The sequence below is a fragment of the Mus caroli genome, chromosome 15 (genome assembly GCF_900094665.2).
Source record: "Mus caroli chromosome 15, CAROLI_EIJ_v1.1, whole genome shotgun sequence".
NCBI classification, from domain to species: Eukaryota; Metazoa; Chordata; class Mammalia; order Rodentia; family Muridae; genus Mus; species Mus caroli.
This window is the reverse complement of record NC_034584.1, coordinates 83,367,687-83,392,877: the sequence shown is the minus strand read 5'-3', so window position 1 is coordinate 83,392,877 and position 25,191 is coordinate 83,367,687. Positions and strand designations below refer to the sequence as shown.

Sequence of the window (25,191 nt, the reverse complement as noted above, 5' to 3'; positions counted from 1 at the left end):
GAAGAGCAGTCGGGTGCTGTTACCCACTGAGCCATCTCACCAGCCCTCTTTGACGTTTTTGAAGACCATCTATCTATAGTATTAATGAAGAAATAAACACTGCTTGTTTCTGGCTATTTCCTATCTGTTCAACCTTGCAAACACATTTCTGTAATAAAATTGCATTTAATTATCCTAAAGAGTTGTAATAGCAGCTTTCAAGAGGACTAGAACTTGACATTTCATAGAGGTACAATACCTTAAACAAGAGTTGAAACATACATACATAGTAATGTTGTAGCAAAATATTATCCTAATCTGTACCAATATACAAAGAGCTATACAAATGTAACCAAATATAATCTTAATTTTGAATTTTGTATCGATATACAAAGATCTATACCAATATAAGATTTTTGGCTAGTAGTAGCTCTATAGTTTAAGAGTAGATTCAATAATCTACCCTTTAATCTTATTATTCCTATATTCCCCTTTCTCTCTTCATTCCCCTCCCCCCAAGCCTCCCCCTAATACTAGATAGGAGAGAAGGGATAGAAGAAAGAAAAAGAAATCCTGAATCTAACCTCCCTCATTTTGATTCCTTCTTGTCCAAGATCATAACAGCTTGTAATATACATTTCTGAAATAAGATATGCATAGAATGTGCAGTACACACACCTCAGTTAAAGATGATCCCCTGCTCTGCTTAAGCAGGTCAGGCACCTCTTTCTTTACAAGTTAGTTTGGATCGTATAACCAAACTGAAATATAAATTTCTATGCCACTTGAAAGGATGGCATGATAAATCACAATTATTCTGTAGCTCACAGTTATTGGCTATGCATAGCTGACTTTCTGGCTAGAGACATTTTCATTCTGTAGACCAGGCTGGCCTCGAACTCTGAAATCCGCCTGCCTCTGCCTCCTGGAGACATTTTCATGTCTCAGCTGGTCTCAAAGCTGTTCTCATGCAGGGAACATATACTTTACCTGTTTTGTTGGTCTTCATGATTTCTGTTTCCAGTCAGTATCTTCAAATCTGATTACCAGTTTGGAACGGATCTTTTTCTTTCCCTGTGAAAACAAATGTAAAATCTCTCCCCCAAAGGAACGCATTTCCTTCTTTCTATTCTGAGACTATATATTTAGAACCTCATATATTTATGCTGACCTAATCCAGTGGTCCTTGATAAATTTTAGTTTATTTTAGCATTTATGTTATTTACCTCATTGACATTTTAAAAACTCAAAGTCAATAAAGCATTATTTAATATAACTCTGGGAGATCTCAGATCTCCCTTGTGTTCTTTTTCTTTTTCTTTTTGGTTTTTCGAGACAGGGTTTCTCTGTGTAGCCCTGGCTGTCCTGGAACTCACTTTGTAGACCAGGCTGGCCTCGAACTCAGAAATCTACCGGCCTCTGCCTCCCGAGTGCTGGGATTAAAGGTGTGGGCCACCACCGCCTGAGCCCCTTCTTTTAAAGTCTTATTAGATCCCTCGACAATAGCCTGGCCTGTAGGACTGTAAGGTATTTCCGTAACATGCTTCATGCCACAATGTCTAAAGCGTTGCATTGTATTATAATGGACATATATGCTGGAGTATCATCGGCTTCCATGTGTAAAGGCATTTCCAACATAGCCATTGGTGAAGCCTGCTCCCCAGCATCGGCATCCATGTAGCCATTCTGTTCCATGCCTGCCACTCATTTCATAGTGTTGCTAACACAGGAAACAGCTTGACTCAGAGCAGGGTCATGCTGACCACACACCCTGTAATGTTCTGTATTTTGTTAACCCTAAGAAATTCCACTATTGTAAGCTCCACTTAGGACCAATCAGAATAAAGGCCAGTTAGAACTGCTGTCTATCCAGCCAAATAGCTTGAGTCAGAGCTAACCACTGGGCCTGCACCTGCACATGAGGTCACTGCGTGCCTTTATAAACTGGCCCTGGGAAACATTCATGGTCGAGGTCAGCTCCCAAGTCTGGTCTGAAGCCCTGATCGAGAAGTCCTGGGGTTAATGCTCAAGAATCTATCCCTATCTGAGATGGGTGTACATGAGGTTCGTGGGGAGACGCCTGGACCCCAATAGCCATCATTTCCAATAAATGTGCAATCTCAGATTCACCTTCAGAATTCAAGGCAAAGCCTATTGGAATTCTGAATATGTATCAGTAGTGTGATGTATTAACACATGTATGTATCTTAATTCTCCAAACTCTACAAAATGAAACATATAATCTATTGTATGACATTGCTCTAAGGTGATTTCAATGAACAGAATTTGTATTTTTAACTCCGCATATAGATCTTCATCCAGCAACTGACCCTTGAGGCTACCTGACCTGACCTGACTGTGCGGGCTTGTAGCTGAAGCTTGTTAATCTTACATCTCCATAGGCTGCCATTCTGTAATCTCCTTAAGCCATTGTGGATCTTCTCTTATCTGGAATTACTCTTTTTGCTGTTAATGTAGGTTCCAGATTGGATTCTTCTGAAGGTTTCTTATTCTGTTGTAAAGGACCCTCTAACCTCTGTTCTGTGGCCTTTAATACAGCAATGCATTTCTCAGTCCTTTCATTCTCTAAGTCTGCCTGATTGTGAGCTCCTTTAAAGATGATATATAGGGCTGGAGAGATAGCTCAGCGGTTAAGAGTGCTGACTGCTCTTCTGAAGGTCGTGAGTTCAAATCCCAGCAGCCACATGGTGGCTCGCAACCATCCATAATGAGATCTGACGCCCTCTTGTGGTGTGTCTGAAGACAGCTATAGTGTGCTTACATATAATAAACAAATCTTTAAAGATGTATATCACCACACCTGACTCCCTCTTATTTTAAAAAAAAAGATAATATATAAAATTGTAATCATTATTGAAAATAATCACTTGTGTGCTGATGAGTGAAACCAATCAAATGAGATCCAGGTGCACGTTCTGTCCATTTTTAACATAGAAAATATTTTTCTTTTCTTTTTTTTTTTTTTTAAAGATTTATTTATTTATTATATGTAAGTACACTGTAGCTGTCTTCAGACACTCCAGAAGAGGGCGCCAGATCTCGTTGCGGATGGTTGTGAGCCACCATGTGGTTGCTGGGATTTGAACTCTGGACCTTCGGAAGAGCAGTCGGGTGCTCTTACCCACTGAGCCATCTCACCAGCCCCTATTTTTCTTTTTTAATCTCTAATTCTTTCCTTCCTTCAGAAACTTTCTCCCTATGACTATTTTATTTTTGCATTTTATTAATTATATATAATATTGTATAATATATATGTGTATATGTTTATGTATTTATATATTCATTATTTATATTTTTTTCTTTATCATTTAGCACAATTTCAAAGATATTTACCTGGTCAGGGGCTTGTGTCTGGGCTTTCCTCTGCATGCCGTCTCTGGAGCTTCTTCTCAGCTTGTTTTTGGAGATGCTAGCCCCTGGCTGTGGTGGTTGACTCCACCCCTTTAGGGCCAGCACCTCTGCCCTCCACCTACTTTGGGCCTGTAGCAGCAGACTGCCTCTGTTGGTTTGGGCTGCAGCCTGTTGCCACCTGCTTTGGCTCCACCAAATATATAACCATCTAATCCTGTCTCAGCTCATTGGCCAGTAGCTTTTTATTGACAGGTGAATGCTTTTACACAGTGCATAGATTATGTCTACAAGTGCCCCTCCCTGGTAACCAAGTATTCAAATCTATGAGCCTATGAGGGCCATTCTTTTTTCTTTCTTTTTTAAGATTTATTTATTTATTATATGTAAGTACACTATAGCTGTCTTCAGATACTCCAGAAGAGGGCATCAGATCTCATTACGGATGGTTGTGCCATGTGGTTGCTGGGAATTGAACTCAGGACTTTCAGAAGAGCAGTCAGTGCTCTTAACCTCTGAGCCATCTCTCCAGCCCCTATGAGGGCCATTCTTCTTCAAAACACCACAGCAGTCTCCCTTCCAGCCCTACTTTTTTTTTTTTTTTTTTTTTTTTTTTGAGACAGGATTTCATTATGCATCCTGGCTGTCCTAGAACTCACTATGTAAAGCAGGCTGCCCTCAAACTCACAGAAATCCACCTGCCTCTGCCTTCCAATTGCTGAGAACAAAGGTGTGTGCCATTATACCTGGCTCCAATTATTTTTTGAACTGAGATGGCTTATTTCCAGGTTCTTCGTCAAAAGAAACCCTACTTGAGGGTTTTCAGGTGTTTTGTTTTGTTTTGTTTCCCTCTCTGGTAAGATGGGCGGGCTAACTCTCTCTCACTAAACCCAGGCCAACCCAACCCCAGAAGAAACGGTAAAGGTCCCCCCCCCTCGGCCCCCCGCCCCTCAACCTTATCTCACCCAATCAGGTTCCTGCTGTCATTCAAAATGACCCAACCCACAAAGTGTATCCTGCCAGGTCCAATTCAAGCCCTGTCCAACACCCTACTAAAAACATAAAAAAAAGTCTACCCCAGCTGGTCTAGCGGTGGGCAGCACAGGGGCTGGGAAAGAAGGTAATGGTAGACAGAGATATGGGGCTCTAGGTTCACCTCAGGAATGAACAATTTGTATTCTTCCCCTGCTGTTTATGTATCATTTAGCTAGCTACTAAAGGCAGCTCTGCAAGCAGAACTTGAGCAAGTGGACTCTTTGGCCCCTTTGTGTCCCCCCTTCTCTACTTCCCTGTTCCCGTGGTCTTGTTTTGCTTTGCAGGACATTCCTTCTAGGCCTTACTCGTGTGCCTGAGTTTTCCACAATTGCATATAGGTCAGAGTTTGGCCCGAGAAAGGAGCTGCAGACCATCTGGACACTCCCAGAGGCAAATGCTGCTCTGCCAACACACACACACAGTGTTATTCAGTGAGCTATGACTTTGTATACTGTACTCTCTGTGTGTGCTATTTTTGCTGCAATAAACTTTGTGTGTGATAGACTTCAAACTTTCTATCCTATAATTATTTACTTGATGGAAAAACTGAAGCAAGAACTAGCAGGCTATAAGACTATTTGCCCTCTCTTGCAGGTTTGCACAAAAGTCTCTGTTTTGCATATTTCCTGAAGATTCTCTTGTTTTTGTTTTTCTATCCTTTAAGACAAACTGATTAAAAGTACACTGTAAGAGAGAAGCCAACAGTAGGAGTGCCTACTCCTGACAGAGAGATTTGTCAACTTTTCCCACTGCTCAGTTTGTTAACCTGAGAAATTTACACTGAGCCCCAGGTCTATATGTAATATAAAGTAAACATACAAATAAACATTTGGTGATAAATCATAAAATACTTAAAAACAATTCTTAGGAATATGAAATATATATATATATTCTTAGGCCTAATATATGTGTGTGTGTGTGTGTTTGCCATTTGTTAAGGTGGGAAAACTGCTTCTGAAATGAGGTACACGCTTATGTTTAAATAAAACATTAAATTCTGGCCAGACATTGGTGGCTCATACCTCTTAATCATAGAACTCAGGAAATAGAGGCATCTCAGACCTCTGAGTTCAAGACCACCCTGACCACTCTGTACAATGACTTCCAGGATAGCCATGGCGACACAGAGAAACCCTGTCTCCAAAAACCAAAAACCGAACAAAAACCCCAAAACATTAAATTCTGACTGAATGTTTGATACTCTGGGGTAGAGAACATTAACAGTTTTTCAAAATTGATATTCTTACTTTATGAAGTACAAAATAGCAGAAATATGTTTGGAGCCATTCAGAAATGCCTCTTGGCACCGAGACCCTTGGAACTCTTTATGTCCACAAGGCAGATAAAGTTGCTCATGTTTTCCTTTGCTGTCTTCCCAGTCCATTCCTGAAGGAAGGATGGACAAGAACCTGGCCAGAGACAGGAGACCTATGTCAGCGGGTCACCAACTGTTTCAACAGTACACCACAGTCTCAAATACTAGCCAAGTTGGTGTGGCCACATGAAGTATGCATGCTGTGTGCTCAAAACCAAGGCTACAATTCAGTTATCTAGTGTTCAGAAACATCTTGATTTCCTTTGTCTTGATTTACTTTACATTAATTTCTGGTTATTATTTGTTCAGAAACCTTTACTGTTGCCAAATCTTTCACCAATCCCTACATTCAGCCGACTTCACAGGGTCATGCATGACCCACAGGCTAAGAAGCTGACCTCTAGTAAGTCACAAAGGACAAGCTATGCCAACCCAGGCCTGACTTCCAGATAGGAGTAGTTATGTAAAAAAAAAACAGGCTGGAAAGATATCGTCTGGTCTGCTCTAGTCAGATAGAATCAAGGCCACTTTCACCTAGAATCTCAGCCCAGAAAGCAGAGCTTAGAACTCTTTCCCAGGCTCAAAAGCTAGCCAAAAAAAAAATAATAATAATAATAATAATAAAATAAAACCACCACCTAACATTTCCAGGCTGGTCCAGAGTTTTAACATTGCAACATAAAACAATGTTACCGCCTACAAAGTTCATTCTCCACAAAGTTCACGGTCCAAAGTAATGAGGAAGTTAAAATACCCACCTGCGCGTTTGTTTCTCTGTCTGTGTCCTGACCCTGTACTCCTCTGCTTCTCCAGTGCTGGGATTAAAGGGGAGATAGCCTACATCTTTAGGCCAGCTCCCACAGCCTGGAGCAGGGGATGCCTCTCTCCAGCTCTCAGTGGGCCGTGGAGGGAAACTGCCCATGGTTTTGACAATTCTAAAAAGTTTTGTTTTGAAGTCAATTTTCTCTCTCCTTTTTTTTTGGGGGGGGGGGATCGGTCTGGAAACACCTCAAGCCGTCTGCTTCACAGATTGCTCTTAAGGCTGCTCTCTGATTGGCTCCTCTGCCCAGCCCACCCCATTAATTCTCTTAGCACCTTTCTCTCTTCTCTCACTATGTAGCCTGGCTGGCCGGGAACCCAGTATATAGACTAGACTGTCCTCAAATTCACAGGTAATTAAACCACCGATTTCAGTTTCCTGAATGCTGGAAGTAAAGGTTTGCACCACCGCGTTCTCTCTCTCTCACACACACCGCACCCGCACAATGAACTCCCTCCCTAGGCTTTTTTTTTTTTTTTTTTTTAAGATTTATTTATAATTATATGCAAGTACACTGTAGCTGTCTTCAGACGCACCAGAAGAGGGCGTCAGATCTCATTACGGGTGGTTGTGAGCCATCCTGTGGTTGCTGGGATTTGAACTCAGGACCTTCGGAAGAGCAGTCAGTGCTCTTACCCACTGAGCCATCTCGCCAGCCCCCACTTCCTAGGCTTTCTTTTTCATTTTTTTTCTTTTTTTTTTTTTTTAAAGATTTATTTATTTTATGTGTGTACACTGTAGCTGTCTTCAGATACTCCAGAAGAGGGCATCAGATTTTTTGTTACGGATGGTTGTGAGCCACCATGTGGTTGCTGGGATTTGAACTCAGGACCTTTGGACGAGCAGTCGGTGCTCTTAACCGCTGAGCCATCTCACCAGCCCTTCCTAGGCTTTCTAAAAAAGAATTATTTATTTTTTATGTGTATGAGTACACTGTAGCTATCTTCAGACACACCAGAAGAGGGCATCGGATCCCATTACATACAGACTGTTGTGAGCTACCACATGGTTGGCGGGAATTGAACTCAGGACCTCTGGAAGAGAGATCAGTGCTCTTAACCGCTTAGCCACCTCTTCAGCCCCATCCCTAGACTTTAAAGGAAAGTCTTTTCTTAACTCTAAGGTCTCATGTTTAATTCTCTCTCCCTTACACCGAAACTCATAGCTTTGAGGTCCTTTCATTCTAATAAACCTCATCCTTCAGATGAATTATGGATTGTGTAAGCTTCCTTTCTAAGCTGACCATTAATGTCTCCCTCTTCCCGATATTTAACAGGAGACACATACACTCTCTCGAGAAAGAAAAATACTATTTAAGTTATTGTGTTGGGTCACATTAATAGCGCTCATGCGGTCCATGCAGCGCTGGACACGCCGGACTGATTCTTATTACGCCTCCCAACATCACTATACCTGCTGCCTTGTGGAAAGGGGAATCGTTGGAATCTAAGTTTTCATTCTTCCATTCACTTACCCCAACTGTCACTATAGGCTCGGCTACTGAGTGTCTCACACAGCAGCTGTTATAAAGGAGCCGCAAACTATCATCGTCCATTCATTGGCCAGAGCCTGGCTCGTAAGCTTTGCGGAGCTACTGTCCAACCGCCCACCGCGCTCGGGATTGGCCTACGTCACTTCCTTGGTTCCGGACACAGTCCACGCAGTAACTTGTTTTTGCAGAGACTGATAGGCGGATCGGGCGTGGCCGGAGCGCGTCCCACTCAGGGAAAGCTGCCGTCCCTCTTTGCCTTTGAGCGCCGCAGTCCTGAGAATCGCATCTGGCTTGGAAACGGTCCCAGGACTGGAGCCACCAAGAAAGCCGAAGGCAGTCGCGAAGAGCCGAGGACGCCCAGAGACTCTGCGGCTTCCGGGAAGCGGAACCCAGCCTACCCGGAAGGAGCCAACCCCACCTGAGGCTCGCTGAGCACCGGCAGGCGTTAAGCCCAACGGAGCCTACGTCATGGCGGCAGACGGGACAGGGGTAGTCGGAGGAGGGGCTGGCGGCGGCGGCCTGCCCAAGGACGGTTTGCAGGATGCTAAGTGCCCAGAGCCAATCCCCAATCGGCGGCGCGCTTCCTCGCTGTCCCGTGACGCGCAGCGCCGAGCCTATCAGTGGTGCCGGGAGTACCTGGGCGGGGCCTGGCGCCGAGCGCGGCCGGAGGAGCTGAGCGTTTGTCCCGTGAGGTCAGGGGTCAGCCTCGGGGACCCTGGGGACACTCCCAGTTCGGTTGCCGTCAGTGCTACGCGGGGGTGGGGTGGGGCAGGTCTGCAACCTGCCCTGCTGGGGGGCGGGGTCCCCCTTCGGGACATGGGAGGTCCTCTCGGGAAGGGTGTCTAGAGTGGGTCCCACCAATGGGGGGGCGACCCTTGTTGAGCCTGACCTGTATGGATCTGCAGCGGAGGCCTCAGCAACCTGCTCTTCCGATGCTCACTACCGAACCACGTGCCCAGTGTGGGCGGGGAGCCCCGGGAGGTGCTGCTACGACTCTACGGGGCCATCCTGCAGGTGAGGGGAAAGGAGGACCGTAACTTGGGAGTTCGGTCATCTGGAGCAAGTGGTGCAGAAAGTGGTGTCTTATTTGTGTAGCTGAATATGCTGAAGCTCTGGAATTCCCAGTCAGTAAGAGCTGAAGTCCAAGCTATCGTAGATGAAGCCGATTTGCGCCAGTACCCACGTACCTCTTTGGCTTTTTCTGACTTGAGCCCCTTTGCCATAACATCTTCCTTCAGGGTGTAGACTCCTTGGTATTAGAAAGCGTGATGTTCGCCATTCTCGCAGAGAGGTCTCTAGGGCCCCAGCTTTACGGAGTGTTTCCAGAGGGCCGCTTGGAACAGTACCTCCCAGTAAGAGCCCAGTTTTTGTTGTTTTTACCCCAAGTCTTTACCCTTCCCAATGTCTGCCTTCACATCCCAGGTAGGGAAATTTCCCTAAGACCTTGATCTCCTCCCATCCCGTATCCCTTCCCCCTCCCGCCCCAGCCCCCTCACCACCCTGATAGGTTACTGGGTACAGAGCCGGCCGTTGAAAACTCAAGAGCTCCGGGACCCAGTGTTGTCGGGAGCCATTGCAACGAGGATGGCCCGTTTCCATGGTATGGAGATGCCCTTCACTAAGGAGCCCCGATGGTTGTTTGGGACCATGGAGCGGTGAGTCCAGTTTGGGATCCCTGCATCTTAAAACTGAACCTCTAGTTGGGTGGATATATGCCCCAGTATCATGGACTCTGTTTCCCAGCCAAAGCCCAGTGACAGGACAATTTGGCCTGAAATGTCGATAGGAGAAGGGGGTGGGGAGAGATAGACTGAATGTTTCCCTTTTGGGGGGCTTCCAGGTACCTGAAGCAGATCCAGGACTTGCCTTCCACCAGCCTTCCCCAGATGAACCTGGTAGAGATGTACAGCCTCAAGGACGAGATGAACAGCCTCAGGTGAAGGCGGATGACATAGTGGGTGGGTGGGTGGCTCTGGCATTTATCAGTGTCCTCTCCAGGATTTGTTGAGGGCTAGACCCAAGACCTAGCCTATAAAGGTGGCCTGTAGTCACAAGGCCTTATAGCCTACGCCTCTCTACCTCTACAGGAAGTTACTAGACGCCACCCCATCACCAGTGGTCTTCTGCCACAATGACATCCAGGAAGGTAGGAGAATGTATGTGAGTCTTTGAGCCCATGCCGAAAGAGGGCAGCATGCCCTGAAGTGACCAAAATCCCCATTCCCCCAGGAAACATCTTGTTGCTCTCAGAGCCGGACAGTGATGATAACCTCATGTTGGTTGATTTTGAGTACAGTAGTTATAACTACAGGTAAGCGTGGGAGGGCAGCCTCCTGTGGGTCCTGTGCCTACAGGGTCCCTGGCAAAACAGGGCAGGCCTTCACACTCCACAGCCCCGCTGCCCATGGACTGAGTGTTTGCTCTATCCTCCCAGGGGCTTTGACATTGGGAATCATTTTTGTGAGTGGGTTTATGATTATACTTATGAAGAATGGCCTTTCTACAAAGCAAGACCCACGGACTACCCCACTAGAGAACAGCAGGTATATAGTCTGGAGGTTGGGAAGAAAAAAGCCTTCTGGCTTCCTGTTCTGTTTGATTCGAAAAGAGGAATAAAGGCTACAGAGGGCGATGTTCCAATCTCCCCAGTCCCTGACTCTTGTCCATTGATCTCAGCTCCATTTTATTCGCCATTATCTGGCAGAGGTGCAGAAGGGTGAGGTCGTCTCCGAGGAGGAACAGAAGAAACGGGAAGAAGAATTGCTGCTAGAGATCAGTCGGTGAGAAAGGAGGGGGAGAGGGAGGGGAAAACCCTTTAGAGGAAAAAAGGAGGCCGGGCCGTGGTGGCGCACGCCCTTAATCCCAGCACTTGGGAGGCAGAGGCAGGCGGATTTCTGAGTTCAAGGCCAGCCTGGTCTACAGAGTGAGTTCCAGGACAGCCAGGGCTACACAGAGAAACCCTGTCTCAAAAAAACAAAACAAACAAAAAGGAAAAGAAAAAGAAAAAGAAAAAGGAGCCCTGCAGGTAAGGTGTCAGGGTAGAGGTAGAAGACCACACCAGAGGCTGTCAGAGAAAGAGTCTCAGTCTGGATGAGGATTAGGGAACTGGCAGAGCAGTGGAAAGTTGGGAGGCTGGGCAGCCTGGGCTGGAAGCCAGACAGTGTGAAATGGGCTCTTGAGTGCACCTCCTCTTCCCACCCTCATTCCCTAGGTACTCCCTGGCATCTCATTTTTTCTGGGGTCTGTGGTCCACCCTGCAGGCTTCGATGTCCACTATAGAGTTCGGCTACTTGGTAAGTAAGCCCTACCGTGGGCATGTTGGGTGATCGCTGCGGTCGCTCTGGGCACGTCCTCCAGGAAAGCTGGGCAGGCCCTGGTGGCTTTGGGCAGAATACTGCTTTCAAGGTTTCTCACACTGCATTTCGGACTTCCTTCCTTAGGAGTATGCCCAATCTCGGTTCCAGTTCTACTTCCAGCAGAAGGGCCAGCTGACGAGTTCCCCATCATCCTGAGGATCCAACCCCACCTCAAATTTCTCCTGGAGCCTCCGGGGCAGGACCTTGGAGGGAGGGGCAAAGAGCAGAAGACCCCCAGAGATGGGGCTGTGCCTCAAAGTGAGACTGTTGTTGAAACAGCCAACCGCTGTAGCCTTTTCTTAGTACTTGCCCAAGGTGGGCATCTGAGAGCCCCCCCGGGGCTGTGTACTCAAATAAATGAACTTCACAAATATAAACTGAGGAATACAGACTTAAGTGACTTTCTGTTGCGTGCACTGGGCTTAAAAGTGGGAGGGGTCCATTCCGCTCATTGAGATCTCCTATCCCATAATACTCCCTGGCTTCTGTTTAGAAGTAACAACTACTGAAGATTGGGCTCATACACTAACAAAAGGGGGACTTGGGGAAGAGGGCTGGAGCAGCAGTGGTCCCTGAGGGCCACTGCCAACCTTGAGCCCTGGAATTAGGGAAGAGGCTGCGGAGCTGACTCCTGGTGACCTTTTCCCTACATTCAGCTATTTTTAGCACTGATGCAACCATGCTCACGTGAGACCCTCCATTCCCCAGTCCCAGACCTTCCAGCAACCTTGTGGGAAAACACTCTACCCACCCTTCCTAGGCGCTCCCCCAAAAGGAGGGTGTTCTGGTTTCAACCCTATCTGTTTTCTCCACCCCAATTTGGGAGTGGGTGTCAAGTTCCCAGTGAGGACAGGGCGGGGCCTGGCAGGGGTGGCCAGGCCTGAAGGACATGGGGACATGGGCCAGAGAGGCCAGACCCATACACCGACAGAAGCAAACCTGAGCTGTGAGTTGGGGACCAGCACAGGGAGGCCAGCCGGACCCAGAGCCATTCCGTCCCACAGCGCTTCACCCTTACTCTCAGCCAAGCTATCCGGGGGAGGACAGTGCTGGGGCCACTCCCTTCCCTGGGCGTCTTTCCCAGACCCCCAAGCCGCCCTTCGCTGCCCTTGGGGCGCCTGGAGCCAGATTCCTGCACCATTGCTGATCGGCCTGCCCGGAACCCCACGAGGGTTCGGTGGCAGCGGCGGTTGGCCAGGCTTGGAAGGGCCCAGCAGGGCGCGTAGCGTTGGGGCACGGGCGGGTTTTGGAGGGTGGTCGCATAGGGGACCGGGCAGGGGGTGGGGGAAGCGAGGACCAGATGGGGAGGTGGGGGGCGGAGGCTCAGCTAGAGGTGGCTGGGCGGGGGCGGGGCGGGGCTGGGCCGGGCACACTAAGCACCTTCTGGCCCTCTTAGGTGCTGACTAAACCCCAGGATGGCGGAAGCACACCAGGCAGTAGCTTTCCAGTTCACTGTGACCCCAGATGGGTTCGACTTCCGGCTTAGTCGGGAGGCTCTGAGACACATCTACCTGTCTGGAATCAACTCCTGGAAGAAACGCCTTATTCGAATCAAGGTGTGGGTTGATTCTCCGGCTGGTTCTCCGGGGCCTCTTTTTCCCAGCAGGTGCCTAGGCAGAAGCCAGCTGTCAGAAACTGTCTCATTGTCAGCATCTGTCTCTGCTTTGGGCAAGCAGTGCTGGTGGTTGTAGATAGCCTCTATCCAGTGGTGCAGACGGCAGAAGAATGAAGACGTGGTGGGGAAATATAATGTAGGTGTTCGCGTATGGAGGAAGAACACCGTGAGCGGATGAGGCAAAGACCAGGAGCCCTTCCTCAAGACTACCCAGGGGCCTAGTGATCTTTTCCTACTCCAGTACGATGCTTTGTTTCTGCCCTACAGAATGGCATCCTTAGGGGTGTGTACCCTGGCAGCCCCACCAGCTGGCTGGTTGTTGTCATGGCAACAGTTGGTTCCAACTACTGCAAGGTGGACATCTCCATGGGACTGGTCGATTGCATTCAGAGATGCCTCCCAGAAAGGTAAGGGACCTGGAAGGCACAAGTTTCAGGGAGAAGAGCCAGGACAGTTCCCAAGGCCAGGGATCTTGTAGTAGACATTGGTGACCAAGGGTCTCTCTCACAGGGCTATCATCTCTCAGTTCCAAGACAGTTTGTATTTGGTACACTCAGACCAGAGAGGTTCTTTTCCCATTTCTTCCCCGAGAGAGGGAGTTCCCAGCCAACAACTGCAGTCAGAATTCCCTGAAGGGTAGTCTCAAAGGGATATCCTGAAGTCGTCCTCCTTCCCTAATAGGTATGGCCACTTTGGGACCCCACAGACGGAGACACTTCTCAGCATGGTCATCTTCTCCACCGGAGTCTGGGCGACAGGCATTTTCTTCTTCCGACAAACCCTGAAGCTGCTGCTCTCCTACCATGGGTGGATGTTTGAGATGCACAGCAAGACCAGCCATGCCACCAAGATCTGGGCTGTGAGCAGAGGCACTGGGAGGGTGCAGGCATCTGGTTTGAAATCATGGGGAATCTCACTTGGGGCTCTGAGCAGGAAGGGAGAGGAGGATGGATCACCAGCGCTTGGCGCCTGGGTTTGTCTTCAAGAAGCTGGGACGGTTCTGAAGGTCTCGGTTGTTTTCTAGTTTGTGTCCATTCTTCCTGATGGCCCCCGACCCCAACGCTGTGCTCTGTACCTTCAGATCTGTGTCCGTCTCCTGTCCAGCCGGCGGCCCATGCTCTACAGCTTCCAAACATCACTGCCTAAGCTTCCTGTCCCCAGCGTGCCAGCCACAATTCACCGGGTAAGAGCCCGAGGACCAGTGAGCCCCCCAAATCCTGGATGTAGAGGACCAGTCCAAACTGATAAGGACTGGCTTAAGAAGAATAGGGGTCTGGTTGAGGAGAGGTGGTGAGAAGGTTAGGGTGGAGGTCGCCCTCTTCATGATAACCATTTGGCTGGATAGTACTTGGATTCTGTGCGGCCCTTATTGGATGATGAAGCATATTACCGCATGGAGACATTGGCCAAGGAATTCCAGGACAAGACTGCCCCCAGGCTGCAGAAATACCTGGTGCTCAAGTCATGGTGGGCAACTAACTATGTAAGTTGGTCGGGCTGGGCTTCTTCTTACCCACATGTTCTCAATCCACCCTCGTCAGCTCTAACCTCCGGCATGTCTAATCCACAGGTGAGTGACTGGTGGGAAGAATACGTCTACCTCCGAAGCAGGAGCCCCCTCATGGTGAACAGCAACTATTATGCCATGGTAAGAACCAGAACCCTCTAGGGCTCCCGTGTGCCCAGCTCTGACCCCAAGCTCTGCAACAAGGATCCCAGAGCCTTTGCACCCGTATCCATGGATGCAAAGCGGGGGCTATGGAGCGAGGCCTGAGGGAAAGAAAGAATGCTGGAGAAACCATCCGGAACCAGCCCAGGGGAGATGGGGATCCTGACAAGAGGCAGAATTCTGATGCTGCCCTTGAGTTTCCCAGGCTAGCTACAGCACACCCCATGGCTCCCTAGCCCGTGGATCCCTCTGAACTCTCAGGCACAGGTCCTTGACTCTCTTGTGGACACCACTTCTAGAGCTTCTTTAAAACGTACTTTGCTTTTTTTTGTCCCTTTTGGAGTCAGACCACAGGGAGAATGCCAGCTTCTTGTGGTACTTAAGAAGTCCCTGTCTGCCTTACTTCACATGACTGGTGTCCCCCACCATATATACCTGGGGACCGGTAACTGATCTTCCTGCTGCCTGGAGCCAAGTCTCTCTTAGTATCCAAAGCATACCCTATGACCCTGCTAGCCTCCTGGAATTCCCCTCACCCACAAACTGTCTCTCCCTCTCCCCTTTCCCCTCTCCCTGCTCACCAACCCACCTACACCTGCTTCCTGGCCCTGGCATTCCCCTACACTGGGGCATAGAACCTTCACATGACCAAGGGCCTCTCCTCCCATTGATGACTGACTAGGCCATCCTCTGCTACATATCCAGCTGGAGCCATGAGTCCCACCATATGTACTCTGTCTTTCTAACAACTTACATCCTATCCAAACCAAAGATTTGTTCTCCTTGTTGTTTTGTGGTAGAACCCCTTTGAAGCAAAGTGTAAATGGGCAGCGAACAGCTCTGGTGGAAGCTGGAGCCTGTTAGTTTATGTTTCTGGAAGAGCACCCCGATGTGATGTTGGTGGGAACATAGAGAGGGGATGCAACTCCTTGGGCCCCTGAAAAGGTTTCCTTAGGCTAGTGAGACTCAGGTGACTCCCCCATCCCCCAGCCAGAGGTAACCAGCCTACTGACTCTGCTCCATCCATAGGATTTTGTGCTTATTAAGAACACAAATGTGCAAGCAGCCCGTCTGGGCAATGCCGTTCACGCCATGATCATGTATCGCCGCAAACTGGACCGTGAAGAGATCAAGCCGGTGAGTTACGTCGTGGCTGAGGGGCGGGAGGTCAGGAAAAGAGGCTTGAACCTAAGCCACGCTGGGCCTTCCTCCCAGGTCATGGCACTGGGTATGGTGCCCATGTGCTCCTACCAGATGGAGAGGATGTTCAACACTACACGCATCCCAGGCAAAGAGACAGGTACTGGGCTACAGCCAGGCACCCGTGAAGAGAAGGCCTACCCTCCCCAGAACCCATGATGAGGACATAGTAGCCATGGCAACTAGGTGCCCAACTACTATTTGTCTCTAAGCACTCCAGTGTCTCAGGACCATGAATTTGTGAAAGTCAGTTTGCTAGAGATTCTAGATGGCCATTACTTACAGACAGGTGCTGATGCTGGGACAACCCCCCCCCCCAAGGATTCAGAATAGTGGCTCTCCTTGTAGGGTCTCCAAGTGCCTAGGGACAGAGTCATGAATCAAGAGAAATGAGATGAGCTTTGCTGGTGTAGTGGAACTCAGAAGAAGAGAGCACATCCCTTGTGGAGCCGGAGAGGAGGCAGGAGAGACTTACTGGGGCAACAGGGACTGGCTTAGACAAAGGAAGGCCCAACCAAAACCAAAACAAACAAAACAAACAAAAAAAGCAAATCAGGGTCCACAGGGAGCACCCATGGTGGAGAAAGTGGCCCCTTTCTGGGATGGAGAGGGGAACTGGGTGTTCTCTGAGGCCCTGCTTCAGGGGCTTGCCGGCTTCTCTCTCTCCCAGACTTGCTACAGCACCTCTCAGAGAGCAGGCACGTGGCTGTCTACCACAAAGGTCGCTTCTTCAAGGTCTGGCTCTACGAGGGCTCGCGCCTGCTCAAGCCCCGAGACCTGGAGATGCAGTTCCAGAGAATCCTCGATGACCCTTCCCCACCTCAGCCCGGGGAGGAGAAGCTGGCAGCCCTCACCGCAGGAGGAAGGTACCCAGGCTCTGGAGGGAGGGTTTGTCCAGGCCCAGCTTGGTCCCACCTCCATCCTGGAACTGGGGGCCAGAGGTATAACCAAGGCTAGGCACATAATACATAGTGAAGGGCACTGGTGGTAAGTAAGGGCAGAGGACACCTTTCAGGGTACCCAAGTGGTCCCACCTCATCTTGTGGTCCCACATTCAGCCTGATCCTAAGAGGTACAATTTTTATAAAATATAAGGTACAACATATATATAAAATCAGTTCTACTGCTTTCCTGACCTTGTATCCCCAGGGTAGAGTGGGCAGAGGCACGTCAGACCTTCTTCAGCTCTGGCAAGAACAAGATGTCTCTGGACGCCATCGAGCGTGCTGCTTTCTTTGTGACCCTGGATGAAGATTCTCACTGCTACAACCCTGACGATGAGACCAGCCTTAGCCTCTACGGCAAAGCCTTGCTGCATGGTAACTGCTATAACAGGTAAGTGCCCTAGACTCCCACGGGTCCGAGGTTAAAGTTTAGTGATGGCAATTATAGCCTAGTGGTTAGGGTCAGGCGATGAAGGGAAAAGTCAGGTCCCGAGTTAAGGGGTAGGTAGCATTATTCAGAGGTAGGGTGGTAATAGTTAAGACTGGACGTTGAAGGTTAAGAATAGAGATTAGGGGGCTAGAGAGATGGCTCAGCAGGTTAAGAGCATTGTTCTTCCAGAGGACCTGGGTTCAATTCCCAGCAACCACATGGTGGCTCACAACCATCATAATGAGATCTGATGCCCTCTTCTGGGGTGTCTGAAGACAGCAACAGTGTACTTAGATATAATAAATAAATAAGTCTTAAAAAAAAAAAAAAGAACAATAGAAGTTGAGGTTAAGTTCTGGGTTAGTCCTTGAAATTGGATCATGAGTGTTAGCAGTATAGGGGTAGGGTAGCGGGCTGAAGAGTTGTGCTAATTTGGGTCTATCCTGATCTACTCCTGCAGGTGGTTTGACAAATCTTTCACTCTTATCTCCTGCAAGAATGGCCTGTTAGGCCTCAACACCGAACACTCGTGGGCAGATGCGCCAATCATTGGGCACCTCTGGGAGGTAAAGTCCCGGACAGGGCACCTCCAGGGCCGGTACCTGTGACAAAGCTTGTTTCTCGAGTTCGGTTTTATCCCTGCAGTTTGTCCTGGGCACTGATACCTTTCACCTGGGCTACACGGAGACAGGACACTGTGTGGGTGAGCCAAACACCACGTTGCCACCCCCTCAGCGGCTGCCGTGGGACATTCCCGAGCAGGTATACAGGCTAGAAATGGGCCGGTTGGGTCTCACCCTCAGGATGAAGGGACGAGAGCTTCTCAGGGTGCCACGTGGGCCACAGGGAAAGTAGAGACCCCAGGGTTGTCTGGTTAGAGAGAAAGACTGAGATCCATGGCTCATAGTGCATGATCAATAGTGCCTCTCTCCTCTCCACCAGGCTCAGCGCAGCCTCATGCTCAGTCCTCCCAAGCTGTCATTTGTCTGTCCATGTAGCTGTCCAGCAGCCATGGATGAACTGGGTACCTGAAAGGGAGGTTGGAAATGGAAAAGGACAGGGGGAGCAAGAGAAGGATGAAGCCAAGTCAACGTTTCTGATCAAGGCTCAGAGTTTAATTTTCAGCACTGTGTTTATATAGGGAAAACCCACAGACCTAACCCATCCTTTGTCCCAGTTCATCCATGGCTGCTGGACCACTACATGTCCTGAAGCCATTGGGCTGACTCTACCTTTCTTCATCGCCTAAACCTTACACCTTCTTAGATCTAGAGGCCTCCTTGGGGGGCTTTGCCCTCGACTGACCCCTCCCCATGTCTTGGCAGTGCCGGGAAGCCATCGAGAACTCGTACCAAGTAGCCAAGGCACTGGCCGATGACGTGGAGCTCTACTGTTTCCAGTTCTTACCCTTTGGCAAAGGCCTTATCAAGAAGTGTAGGACCAGCCCTGACGCTTTTGTGCAGATTGCCCTACAGCTGGCTCATTTTCGGGTAGGAGCCTCTCGGGGCTGCTGAGTGTGCAGGGCATCTTCAGGGTCGACCTGCTTGATTCACCCCGCTGTGTACCCCAGGACAAAGGCAAGTTCTGCCTGACTTACGAGGCCTCGATGACAAGAATGTTCCGAGAGGGGCGGACTGAGACCGTGCGTTCCTGTACCAACGAGTCCGCAGCCTTTGTGCAGGCCATGATGAAGGGGTCCCATAAGGTGAGCCCCACATACCTAGTTGCTCTTCCTCTTCCATCCCTGTTTACTTCAAGGGCCGAGGCCTCTTTACCCCTCTGCTTTTGATCTCCAGAAACAAGACCTCCAAGATCTCTTCCGGAAAGCCTCCGAAAAGCACCAAAACATGTACCGCCTAGCCATGACAGGGGCTGGGATCGACAGGCACCTCTTCTGCCTTTACATCGTCTCCAAGTACTTAGGAGTTAGCTCTCCTTTCCTGGCTGAGGTCAGTGAAGTCATTGGGTGTGACCTCTGTCCCCTTGCCTTTAGGCCCAGACCAAGGCCTTCTTGCGATAGGGCTCTGTGGAATTCATGTTCTTATGAGGAAAAGACGACAAACGTGTGTTCTGCCAGACGGTGACAGTACTTGTGAGAAGAACAAAAACGGGCTAAGGCCAAGGAGGGGCAAGTTAGATGGGACTCAGGAAGCCTGGGAGAACTTTATACAGATGCTGGGGTTTTCAGATCAACCATAGAGGCCTAAGGAACAGCAGTAGTTAAACCCTGCACCACGCCTGTCTATTTCTGTGCTCTTAAGTAGTGCCTTTTGTATTTTGGTTTTGTTTGTTTGGTTGTTTGGTTGGTTTGCTGGTTAGTTGGTTTTTGAGACAGGGTTTGTCTGTGTAGCTGTGGCCGTCCTGGAACTCACTCTGTAAACCAGGCTGGCCTCAAACTCAGAGACCCACCCGCCTCTTCCTACCAAGCTCTGGGACTTATAGGCGTGTGCCACCCGCAGCCAGTTTGTGTTTTGTATCATCTTGTTGGTTTATTTAAGACAGAGTTTGGTTCTGTAGTTTTGGCTGGGCCGGAATTCAGGCTGACCTTGAACACACAAATGATCCTCCTAACCTCTGCCTCCTGAGTATTGGGATCAGAGGCACTTGCCACCATGCCTGGCTGAGAGTGCCTATATCAAAGTAGTTCTCCATCCCTACCAGGAGGATGGGCACACAGAGTGCCCCATGTCTGACAGGCTCTACCTTCCTGTTACAGGTACTTTCTGAACCCTGGAGCCTCTCCACCAGCCAGATCCCCCAGTTCCAGATCTGCATGTTTGACCCAAAACAGTATCCCAATCATCTGGGTGCTGGAGGTGGCTTTGGTCCCGTGAGTCCCCCAGGGGGGTGGCGGTTGGCAGCACTGGGACCCTGGAGTTTCAGTTTGGGGGTGCAGGGCCTCCACCAGCACCAGGTTACACGGGAATGAGCACTTTATTTAGAATGTGAAAACAGGCGGGTACAAGGACCCACCCATTCTGTGTGCCTTGCCAGGGAGGCTTTGCCGCGACCAAGGCTCACTTCCAGGGGACAAGCAAACGTGCTGGCCTCTCAGAAGTGTCTTCACCTGAGTAAAACAGTTCCTCCACCACAGAACATGAGCTACACTGTCAGAAGGCCAGAGACTGTTCTAGAGAGGGCTGGGAGCGGGGGCGGGGCAGATCTCTAGTGTGAGCCCCTGAGGAGATGTGAGTCCTAGACTCAAACACAGTGGGCAGCATCTTTCAGATGAAGTAGAAGTCCCAGTCTTGGAACCAAAGACACAGTCCTTTGGTTTGCCTACTATTTCCTAGATTAAGGGAGAGAGGGTGCTGATCTCAAGAATGCAGTAACCCACGTGGGACCTCTTCCTGTGAGTCTGTGGGAAGAGAACTGCATCAGGCCAGCTCTGGGTCTCCTTTACTTCTTGTCCTCAGGTGGCGGATGATGGCTACGGGGTCTCTTACATGATTGCAGGAGAAAACACCATGTTCTTCCATATCTCCAGCAAGTACTCAAGTTCAGAGACGGTGAGCCTCCCCCTCACCCCCATTCCCATTTGGGGTTGTCCCAAGAAGAAGTGCCATCTGGGGTCACCCGGAAGCATGCTCCATCTCTGGTCAGGAGGAGTCTGCTTGTGGGGCCCAGTGAGTACGGAAGGGTGGGGGTGGGGGAGGCTGTCCTGAAAGCGTGTCTAAGCCCTCAGTTCCCACAGAACGCCCAGCGCTTTGGGAACCACATCCGCCAAGCACTGTTGGACATCGCCGAACTTTTCAAAATTTCCAAGACGGACAGCTGAGGACAAGAGATACCCCAGCTGCCCTCTGGTCCCCACCTGGTGGAAGAAGAGGCCTGTGGCCAGCTCACAGGCATAAGGGGTGGCGTGCACACACACACAGTTCGGAGAACAGCTCTTGAGGCAGTGCTCCCCGGAGGAGGCAGTGCTCCCAGGGCAGATACTGCTCCTCTAGGGACCCCCGCTGGAGGTGGGATTGGAGCAACAAGGGAATTTTGATTTTTTTTTTTTTTGGCTTGGTAGATGCTAATAAAAATAAAGCTGTATAATTCTTACTTGACTGTTAGGTGCCTATGTTTTTGTTAGAGAACAATAAGGCCCTTTCCTGCCCTGGCTCAGCCTAGGATGGCGGCGATGGAAGGGGTAGGAGAATGTTCATAATGGGCTTCTTATCTGCTTTGAAATGTATGCTCTTCTTGAATAATGCGGACTTGGAGAGCGCTGTCCAACCTCTCATGTGCACTTGGAATAAATTCTTACTTTAGAACCTTTTCCTGCTCCATGGGACTACTTCTGTTTGCCTGCCAGGGAGTGGGACCCACCTGTCCACTTCATTCACTGGCATGTCTTCTGTACACAATCTGGGCTAGAGTGCAGCCTAACAGAGGCAGAGGACATCCTTCCAAGCCTGAGGCCAGAGTGTCAGGTGATCACATCTGTGAGGGAACACAGGGCACCCTGCAGCAGCGACAAGCTACTTCAGTCTCATATACTTTCTTTTTGAAATAACAACCAACCAAGTTGGACATGACGGCCCAATACCATCTAGACTTGCCTTCAATACTTCTGAAATAATAGTGCCTTGCACTTGGCAGGATGAGGCAGGGCTGCCCAAAGTTCAAGGATAGTCTGAGCTGCAGACTGAAATCCTGTCAAAGAAAGAAACAAAAAGAATAAACCAATAATAATCTCTTGTGAGAACGTAAGTAGCAGTCAATAACTCCAGCTGCAGACTTGAATGAGCTACGACTCTGCGCTCTCCAGGTATGAACCCACTAGCAAATCAGATTTAGAGATCACATTTGTGGATCACAGGTATGATGCTGTTCTGGAAACTCAGGGATGAACAGGAGACTCTCGGTGCCTATGCAGAATTCACTCCTAGAAGAGGCTAGTGTGAGTGAGGGACAGTGCAGCTGATGGATACAAGGCTATTTTTAGAATGACCCACTTAGCAAGTGTTTGCTGGATGCCTGTAGTGTGCAAGGCCAGTGAACTCGCAGTGAACAAAATTAGCAAACCGCCCTCCCTTTGGCACCCAAGGGCTTCAGTAAGGGACGCAGATAACAAGAGTGTACACATGCAGCGTACCAAGCCACACATAAGTTAGTGAACAGGCAAAGGAAAATGACAGAACAGACAAATGCAAGGGGGTGACTTCAGATGTTGGTAGAAGTAGGTCTTTTAAAGTGAGGCTGCCAGTGTACAGAGCAGGAGAAAGGAGTAAGCCATGTTCTCCCTGTCTTTCGTGTCTCAAACTTGAAGGCAGAGCATCCCCGGACAAACAGCCAGAGTCAAAGGTGTATGTCAAGAGATAGCTGTTGCCGGGCAGTGGTGGCGCACGCCTTTGATCCCAGCACTTGGGAGGCAGAGGCAGGCGGATTTCTGAGTTCAAGGCCAGCCTGGTCTACAGAGTGAGTTCCAGGACAGCCTGCTTGTGGACGTTGTACATCGTGGTGCGCACTAGGCTCCGCAAAACAAAGAAAAAAAAAAAAAAAAAAGAGAGAGATAGCTGTTGTAAGGATTAGAACATGACAGACAGCCTATGGCTGGTATAAAGGCAGAGAGCAGGAGGGCAGACAGACCAAGACCGGAGGCCAGATTTTGTCTTCTACAAATGATGGAATAGTGAGATTCTTCTGGCCGACCAGGATGGTATAACCAAATAGCATGCCGTCATGGGAGAATCAGGAGGCCTGTCTAAAGGTGGTGGCCATGATGTCAGAGGGAAGAAATGTCTGGGCTTGTACCGAGGCAGTGCCATACACAGGACCAGAAAACCAGGAGGCTGAGACTCTCAAAGGTAGGACTAACAAGGCCTGATAAGATCTCAGAGACACCCCCCACTTTAAAAAACATTATTACATTAAAATTTTTTAGATGTATTTATTTTATATATACAAGTGTTCAATGGCCAGGTATGCATGTGCATATACCACATGTGTGTCCGGTGCCCCTGGGATTCAGAACTGGGTATCGGATCCCTTGGGGTGCTAAGAACCAAATCCAGGTTCTCCACAAAAATCGACAAGTGCTTGTAACCAGTGTGTCATCTCTCCAGCCCCCAAGTTATTACATTTTTAGTTTGTCTGTATGTGTGGGCATATGCATGCTTTATAGGAACTGATTATCTTCCAACCACGTGGCACTAAGGATGGAAGTCAGGTAGTCAAGCTTATCAGCAGGTACCTCTACTGGCTGGGCCACGTTCTCAGAGACACCCCCACTTTTTAAAATTATTATTTTTTGAGTAATGTGGCAATTAAATGAGAAATTAAAATGTTAAATTTAATGCCTGCAAGAAATATCTGTGAAGGGCTGGGAATGTGGCTCAGCTGGAAGAGAGCTTGACTAGTCTATATGAAGTTCTGGCTTTGGTCCCCAAGACCATGCAAACCAAGTATAATGGTTGTAGTGGCTATACCTGGTTGTCAACTTGACTGTATCTGGAATGAACTACAATCCGGAATTGGAAGGCTCACCAGTGACCCTTATCTGGAGGCTTGGAGATAGAAGGTTCTGATCTGGATCTTGGTATGGAGATCTTGAAGCATAGTGGCTATGGATTCCAGAAGATTAAGACAGGGAGATCTCCGAGTTCAAGGTCATTTGGGATTAAAGGTGTGGTGGAACACACCTTTAATCTGGGCTACACCTTCTGCTGGAGACAATATAAGGACTTTGTAAGTAGGGAGTCTCACTCTTGCTCCTTCGCCTGCTTGCCGTGTGAGACTGAGTAACTGCTAGATCCTTGGACTTCCATTCACAGCTGCGACTGAACCATTGTTGGGAACTGGGCTGCCCACTGTAAGTCATCAATAAATTCCTTTACTATATAGAGACTACCTATAAGTTCTGTGACTCTAGAGAACCCCGACTAATACAATGGTGCCTGTGGCTGCATAGTCTGAAGCCACTGAAGTTATTTACAAAGGAGGAGGGGAAAGAAGAAGAGGAAAGAAAAGAGAAAATTGTTTGAAAATGTCTCGTAGGTTCTTAGAATATAAATTAAAAGCTGAGGAAGACCTAGGCTCCTTCCCTGAACTTACCATCTCTACCACACCTGGGCCTAACCTTGCTCTGTCTCAGGCCAACTCTCAAGTCAGGAGTCTGCCTGCCTTAGCATCTTTCTGACAAGCTGGCTCATTAATGCAGCTGCCTTTGTTCCTTTAGAGTCCTGAGGCCCTCATATAATTCACATTGTATCCTTATTTTTTTTTGCATAGTTGAGAGATTATATATTTTCAAACTCATGTTTTTAGAGGTCTTTCCCATAGCTTTAAGGGCTGTTCTGAAGGTCCCAACTTCTGCTGTTTTCCTGAGACATTTGCCTCCCGTTCGCCTCCTGGACCCTGCTGTCTCTGATTTTCATGGAATCATTGACATTAGCAGGGAGGACATTCCCTGAAGGAGGGACGTAAAAATATATACAGTTGCTATACAAACAAGCTTTACACCCACAGCAGCCTTCGACACCCATGGAGGCCTGTGCCATGTCATTCCACCCCCACCAGGACTCAGCATGTCTGGAACTATTTGTCTCAACCCCAGCTGTTTTTCTTTTACACGGTCTGCTAAAGGATAAGAATCCCAAAGAGAAAATTTTGTGGGGCCTGGGTAGTTTGTGTTCTCAAACAAAGTTAGTTCCAAACTGACCTGTCTCCCACTTTCCTTTCTTTCTTACCTTCCTTCCTTCCTTCCTTCCTTCCGTCCTTTCTTTCTATTTTCCCATTTTTCTAAGATTTATTTTTATTATTATACATAAGCTCACTGTAGCTGACTTCAGACACACCAGAAAAGGGCATCAGATCTCATTAGAGATGGTTGTGAGCCACCATGTGGTTGCTGGGATTTGAACTCAGGACCTTTGGAAGAGCACTCAGTGATTTTTAACCGACAAGCCATCTCTCCAGCCTCCTTCCTTCCTTCCTTCCTTCCTTCCTTCCTTCCTTCCTTCCTTCCTTCCTTCCTT

The 25,191-nt window shown here is 48.8% G+C and overlaps 2 protein-coding genes and 1 long non-coding RNA gene across 5 annotated transcripts; 2 read left to right on the top strand and 1 right to left on the bottom strand.

The window, feature by feature from the left end:
* Positions 1–39: 39 nt before the first annotated feature.
* LOC110311069 lies at positions 40–8,159 on the bottom strand. 2 transcript variants are annotated; one of them, XR_003834965.1, is made up of 4 exons: positions 7,993–8,159; positions 5,631–5,792; positions 970–1,053; positions 40–73 (listed from the first exon to the last, which is right to left on the bottom strand). It is a non-coding gene; the product is annotated as an uncharacterized LOC110311069 (long non-coding RNA). The 2 variants fall into 2 exon arrangements; XR_002379902.2 differs by lacking the exon at positions 5,631–5,792.
* On the top strand, positions 8,152–11,762 carry Chkb (choline kinase beta). Of its 2 annotated transcripts, XM_021184298.2 has the most exons (11): positions 8,152–8,702; positions 8,916–9,024; positions 9,249–9,362; positions 9,532–9,665; positions 9,851–9,946; positions 10,098–10,156; positions 10,240–10,321; positions 10,445–10,553; positions 10,687–10,790; positions 11,222–11,303; positions 11,451–11,762. In XM_021184298.2, the coding sequence occupies exons 1-11, from the start codon at positions 8,479–8,481 to the stop codon at positions 11,520–11,522; spliced, it is 1,185 nt and encodes a 394-aa protein (XP_021039957.1). In that variant the 5' UTR covers positions 8,152–8,478; the 3' UTR covers positions 11,523–11,762. The 2 variants fall into 2 exon arrangements, with proteins under 2 accessions (XP_021039957.1, XP_021039958.1); XM_021184299.2 differs by lacking the exon at positions 11,451–11,762 and having other exon boundaries at positions 8,170–8,702; positions 10,715–10,790; positions 11,222–11,302.
* Positions 11,763–12,039: 277 nt separating this feature from the next.
* Cpt1b (carnitine palmitoyltransferase 1B) lies at positions 12,040–21,490 on the top strand. Its single transcript, XM_021184295.2, has 19 exons — positions 12,040–12,312; positions 12,763–12,922; positions 13,249–13,388; positions 13,663–13,840; positions 14,063–14,164; positions 14,327–14,464; positions 14,552–14,629; positions 15,680–15,787; positions 15,866–15,950; positions 16,521–16,716; positions 17,000–17,185; positions 17,685–17,790; positions 17,870–17,986; positions 18,550–18,714; positions 18,795–18,929; positions 19,021–19,173; positions 19,941–20,054; positions 20,641–20,733; positions 20,919–21,490. Exons 2-19 carry the CDS (start codon positions 12,782–12,784, stop codon positions 21,000–21,002), a joined length of 2,319 nt encoding a protein of 772 aa, XP_021039954.1. The 5' UTR covers positions 12,040–12,312; positions 12,763–12,781; the 3' UTR covers positions 21,003–21,490.
* The last annotated feature ends 3,701 nt before the right edge of the window (positions 21,491–25,191 follow it).